This window comes from Lycium barbarum, chromosome 1 (genome assembly GCF_019175385.1).
Source record: "Lycium barbarum isolate Lr01 chromosome 1, ASM1917538v2, whole genome shotgun sequence".
In the NCBI taxonomy this organism is placed as follows: Eukaryota; Viridiplantae; Streptophyta; class Magnoliopsida; order Solanales; family Solanaceae; genus Lycium; species Lycium barbarum.
In genome coordinates this window covers 149948952-149955572 of record NC_083337.1, presented here as the reverse complement: position 1 = coordinate 149955572, position 6621 = coordinate 149948952, and the positions used below count along the sequence as shown (strand labels likewise).

The 6621-nt window shown below is 35.8% G+C and overlaps 1 protein-coding gene across 1 annotated transcript; it reads left to right on the top strand.

Moving 5' to 3' along the window:
- Window positions 1-884: 884 nt before the first annotated feature.
- LOC132643775 (cytochrome b561, DM13 and DOMON domain-containing protein At5g54830) lies at window positions 885-4267 on the top strand. Its single transcript, XM_060360313.1, has one exon. The coding sequence runs from the start codon at window positions 1126-1128 to the stop codon at window positions 3829-3831; it is 2706 nt and encodes a 901-aa protein (XP_060216296.1). The 5' UTR covers window positions 885-1125; the 3' UTR covers window positions 3832-4267.
- Window positions 4268-6621: the final 2354 nt, after the last annotated feature.

Genomic DNA, 6621 nt, shown 5'->3' with positions numbered 1-6621 from the left:
ATGATTGACCTAGCGGTTTTGAGGCCAAAAGCGTTTTTTATTTTATTTTAGAAAAAACACTTTTTTTGCATATTTGAGTTGTTTGGCCAATTAGTAAAAACTAATTTTAAGTAGAAGCAGAAGCAGTTTTTCTGCTATTGGGGTTCTTGGAAAAAGCAGAAGCGAAGCATAATTTTCTTCAAGATAAAAATATCCCTACCATAAATACATATTTATCAAGTATATCCCTATTAATCCATTAGGGATGAAATCATTGAGAATCTTTGTGATGTATTCTACTCATTTTCGAATTGAATTTTAATTTGTGGAATGATTTTGAATTTTATTTTGGTTGTAGTATTTTAGTATATTTAAATCCTCGTGTTGATATTATATCAGTATTTAATATTTTTATTTATTTATGTATTATATTAATTAAAAAATTTAATATGTAATTTTAAATTTTAATTAATTAAAAGTAAAAACTTAATTAAAGTCTTTCAAAATATATATCTAAAATAATTGCTCTCTGTAAAATAATCTTGATAGTAAACTTTTATTGATACTTGTCCTTTTTCGTAATTTGACACTCAAAAGCATTTTTTTTTTTAAAAAAAAATTAGCCAAACACAATTTGCTTATTAAAAGAAGTCAAAAATACGTTTCAAATATATTAGCCAAACACAAATTGCTTCTCCCTAAAAGTATTTTTTTTAAAGCACCTTAAAAAAAAAAAAAAAAAGTTCTTAGCCGTTAGGCCAAACACGTTCTTAGGCAAACAAGCTATCAATCTTAAATGGTTTATGCTAAACTTGTACTATGATCCAAAATTAATTATGGAGGGACATTAGCTAAGTTTCGATTAGTTAGAGGGTGGTTATTGTAACTTAATATAATTAAATTAGTCTCTGTAAGCCCAAAGCCCAAACTCAAAAAAAACTCCTTCACGTCAAACTCCAACTAACGAAAAGTCTTCTAAGGTTGGCGATTCCAACTTTATTATTATTCCAATCGCCGATCTAAAAAAAAAAATTAAAAAAAATTCCTCATTTTATACGTCTCTTTGATTTTGTATATGAAGCCAAAAGAGTAATTAATTTGAGGTAAATCACTCTCTATTTGTTGTGATTAATTAGGGATCTATATATGGTTATGGAGGTGTATAAATTTAAACTATGCCGTTTAGTATTACTTATTATTTGTTGTCATTTGATTGGATTTTCGGTTTGTGATCCGGGTTCGGATTGCCCGAAAACCCGAAGTGCATCTCTAACCAACTACACATACCAATTTTCCATGGCACAACATCAATTACGAGGTGTGGTTAATGTAATAGATGATTGTTCATTTAAGGTTAGTCAATTTGATATGCTTGAAGGTTCTGATGTTCGTTTTTGGGGTTCTGTTGGTGACCATTTAGAAAACCTAACAAAGGGTTTTGTAATATCTGAGATGAAGTTGAATAAGAGTTTTAAAAGTGATGATTTTGTTGTGAAATTGATCAAGAATGTTACGTGGGACGATATAAATGTGCTAGCTGTTTGGGATCTTCCTATGGCGTCTGATTTTGGGCATGTTGTTTTGAGGAATTTGACGAATGGGACGGAGTTTTTAGCCCCGTTGGAGAGTGAGGTTAATGGGACAGTTATTAAGGGGAGTGGGATGCCTACGATGTTTAATAATTGTAAGGTGTTAGCGGATAATTATAGGGTTAGGTGGAGTTTGAATGAGGAAGAGGATGTGATCGAGATTGGATTAGAGGCAGCGATAGGATTTTTGAGTTACATGGCGTTTGGATGGGCGAATCCGAATGCTTCGAGTAGTTTTATGATTGGTGGTGATGTTACTGTTACGGGGTTTAAGGAAGATTTATCGCCGTTTGCTGATGATTATTTTATTACCAAGTATAGTGAGTGTATGATTAGTAAGGATGGGAGAGTTGAAGGTGTTTGTCCGGATACTATATATGAAGGGTCTGATCCGGTTGGGTTAGTGAATAATACTAGGTTGCTTTATGGGCATAGGAAGGATGGTGTGTCGTTTATTAGGTTTAGGAAGCCATTGAAGTCCATTGATACAAAGTATGATTTGCCGTTGAATCAAAATGCTACGATGAGAGTGATATGGGCTTTAGGTTTGATAAAGCCTCCGGATAGTCTTCGCCCTTTTTATCTTCCACAAAACCATGGTGGTAGTTATGGGCACTTGACTCTTAATGTCTCAGAACATGTTGATGATTGCTTGGGGCCGCTGGATGCGGAAGATAAACAAGATCAAGACCTTGTCATCGCAGATAAAAAAGGACCAATTGTTGTTTCAACAGGTCCAGCCGTGTTTTACCCAAATCCTCCAAACCCTTCAAAAGTACTTTACCTCAACAAGAAAGAGGCACCTCTTCTCAGAGTAGAGAGGGGTGTTCAAGTAAAGTTTTCAATTCAGGCTGGACATGATGTTGCATTCTATATAACCTCAGATCCACTCGGTGGAAATGCTACTTTGAGGAATATGTCAGAGACTATCTACTTTGGGGGCCCTGAAGCACAAGGAGTTCAAGCCACTCCCACAGAATTAGTTTGGGCTCCTGATCGGAACACGCCAGATTTAGTTTACTATCAGTCTCTATATGCTCAGAAAATGGGTTGGAAAGTTCAAGTGGTTGATGCAGGCTTACCTGATATGTATAACAGCAGTGTTGTTCTGGATGATCAGCAGGTTACTTTCTTTTGGACGTTGGCTGAAAATTCAATCTCCATTGCAGCTCGAGGGGAGAAAAAGAGTGGTTATTTGGCACTTGGTTTTGGTCGTGGTATGGTGGATAGTTATGCGTACGTGGGCTGGGTTGATGACACTGGTATAGGGAAGGTAAGCACATACTGGATAGATGGAAGAGATTCTTCCAATATTCACCCAACTAATGAGAATCTCACACACGTAAGATGCAAGTCAGAGAATGGCATTATTACTATGGAATTCACTCGTCCACTACGTCCATCTTGCGATGATGATAAGCCAGAGTGCAAAAATATTGTTGATCCTACGACACCACTCAAAGTCATCTGGGCTATGGGTGCTCAATGGTCAGATGGCCATCTGAGCGTGAGAAATATGCACTCCGTCACAAGCAGCAGGCCTATCAGAGTGCTGCTCATGCGTGGTTCAGCAGAGGCAGAGGAGGATTTACGGCCAGTGTTAGCTGTACATGGGTTTATGATGTTTCTGGCTTGGGGAATATTGCTGCCAGGTGGTATTTTAGCAGCTAGATATTTGAAACATGTCAAGGGAGATGGGTGGTTTCAGATTCATGTTTATCTACAGTATTCTGGATTATCAATTGTCTTCCTTGGCTTTCTCTTTGCTGTGGCCGAACTTCGCGGTTTGAGTTTCAGCTCCCTTCACGTTAAGTTTGGAATGCTGGCCATAGTTCTTGCTATTGCACAACCTGTCAATGCATACCTACGACCTAAGAAACCTGGAGCTGGAGAGGAGGTTTCTTCAAAACGGCATGTTTGGGAGTATATCCATGTCATTGTGGGTAGGGGTGCCATCCTTGTTGGGATTGCAGCTCTTATAACTGGAATGAAGCATTTAGGAGAGAGGTATGGTGACGAAGATGTTCACAGGCTCATGTGGGCTCTAATTCTGTGGATTCTTGTTGGTGCTTTGACAGTGATGTATCTGGAGTATCGCGAGAGGAAGAGAAGGCGAGATAGAATATCAGGCAGAAGCAATTGGGTTCTGGGTAGTGGTGAGGAGGAGGACATTGACCTCCTCAGTCCAAGCCAGACAATGGCAGAGAAAGACTTAGGTTCCTCTGATCGCATGGAAGTTCAACTAGAACCGATAAGCAGATAAAGATTCACATATAGGCATGTTCTGTAAATCTGTTATCACAAATTTTGGGGTTGTTTCTAGTCCAAAAAATACCTGTTTTCATACAAGGACTATTGGTGATATAGATCTATCGTGTTATATGCCTAGAGATGGGTTCTGTTCCAACTTTTGGGTCCTGCGGAGGAGATGCTCAGCTGCCTGTATTAGAGACCGGCAACATTCATTGAGGTAGTTCTAACTAGGAGACAGCAAATTGTTACACTTGTGTACATTAGTGATGTACGGTTAAGTTCGTAGAATGGATTTGAACCATGTTCCCCCCACCGTTTGTCTAAATTGAGAAAGGGAACATCGAGAGGAAACGGATAAAAAGATTTATGCGGGAAGTTATAAAACAATTTTCTATTGCAGTTTGTTTTTCTTGATGCATTATACAGATTGTTCGGGATTTCAATGATCTTCGACTCCATAGAGCTGTCTCTACTTTCAAGTATGATTTATCAATATCTGGATAAGTATTTGTGCATGAATGATTAGATGATTCATACTTTTGTTCACAAGAACGACACGGAACAATTCAGTAAATGTTAGTTGTTCTGGAACATGAAACATATTAAATGGCCGAAAACCTTAATGAGACTAATGAACTCACTTAAGTCAAGGAGAAATGCGTATTTGCTGTATTCTTGTCGCAAATTTCTTGTAGGCACGTGCGGGGGCGAATTTAAAGGGGAGATTCTGCGGCAAGTGAGCCCATAGTCTCTCAGCAAAATTAGGTATTGTATGTACATAGTTTCTAAAATTGGTATAATATTAATTACTGACACTCATGCTCCAAAAAGGTTGAATGACGCCCATGTTCCAAAAAGGTTGAATAATGCAGTTAGTTGAAGGTTGAGTTATTTACCGAGAGGAACAAGGATCTCAGATCCGCCTATGTGTTGATGAACTTTCCTAAATAGAAACTATTGAAGTATGCGCAAGGTAATTACCTTGAGGGAATTTTAATAGGACTGACAAAAAGGCCAAACTAATGACATAATCACGTAATTGTTGTTGTAACATTACCAATTTCATTTGGCGATCCAGTTCCACTGTAAATCAGAAGCTTTTTATTTCCATCTTCGAGAAAAGGACCAAAAAAGTCCCTTTGTCTTTAACTTCAGACTCAAAATAGTGAAGCATTATTAAACATGGAGTAGTACTAATACTTTAATATTTTGAGTCTAATTGTCCTCCCGACTTTTTTGCAAAAATGGTGCACTTCTGGAGTTTTGGTTATTCCCAACGGTTTCAGTCACTCACTAAAGGAAACACCACTTTTAAATGAATTTTCCTTCATGGCCTAAATAGTTGTGATCCCTTACTTCGTCTCCATTATATTTAGGTAAGTTCTACCCCCTTTTTACGAACTGATTGGATTAAAATAGAGATAGCAAACGGAAGTAGTGTGTGCTTAGCATTAACATTTGTCTATTTCCTGTGATTAAAAGAGCCACATTTGACCCTGAAATATGCGAAATAAAACAGATTTGCCCTGCTAACAGTTGGGGTCAAATATGCCCTTGATTGTTACTAATTGGGGGCAAATTTATCCCTAAATTATGCGAAATGAAACACATTTGCTCTTATTTTTAAATGGTGGAAGCTTGGCACTCCGCGATACCACATGTCACACAGTTAAGGATAAACTTTTTTACACGATAACTTTAAATCTTTCGCATAGTTCAATGACAAATTTGACCCTTTCGCATACTTCAAGGGCAAATGTACTCCTTCCCTCTAATTTTAAGTTTTTTTTTTCCTTTCAATTTTCAGCATGTAAATAAACATTACATTTTTCCTCCTCAATTGTTTTATAACAACTTTTTCTTCGTGTATAAATATAAATCTTACAATTAAATTTGTTGTTCCTTCATATTAATAATAGACTGAATATCTACGTGTTATTATTAACGTGCAACGTGTTCATAGAGACTAGTCATATATAACAAGAGATAATCTTTGCGAAACATACTAAAAAAGAAAGTAGAACCCTTAAATTGAAACACATGAAATAATTCTATACACTTATTAAAAAATTAGATTTGTGCAATACGCGAAACTATAAGAGAAGAATGTGTTATAAGAGGGTTGAATTCTAATTTTTTGTTAAAAAAAATACAATTGATTATTGACGTGATAAAAAACTCAACTTTTCAAAGTGAAAATTCCTCGAAAGCTGTGATCCATGAAGGACAAAGAATAGCTCATGCTTATATGAAATTAGAATAGCTCATGCTTATATGAAATTATATGTGAAATTTTTGTTCTCTTTTTCTTTATATTTCATTTATTAAGTTTCTCACACGTCGTTGAGTTTTTTATTTCAAACCAAAATGGAGTAAAGAAAGGTTTGTAAGATAGTGATACATAGTTCTGGACATGACGGGAAGTGTTTAGCATTGTCTACCGTGTCAATATACAGTCGATTGTAGATAAATGGACCCCCTGCTACTAAAAAATCTTAGGGAAGATATGATCACATTGCATATTTTTATATATAACTACATATGTGATATTAGCTAACCAACTTAATCAAAATACAGGTTCAGAATTCAAGTATTATACTATTTATGTAGTACAATAATATTAATTTTCAATAGCATTTAACTGATTGCTGCATTTTTCCACGTCAACTGTTTTATAACAATTCTTTCTTTCTATACATATAATTTTCTATTAAATTTATTATTCTTCATATTAATAATTGACTGAATATCTACATACATAAAAAAGACTTTCTCTTTGAAACATGCTAAAAAATAAAAA

Coding starts and splice junctions, on each gene's coding strand:
- LOC132643775 (XM_060360313.1), top strand. CDS start 1,126: ATGGTTATGGAGGTGTATAAATTTAAACTATGCCGTTTAGTATTACTT.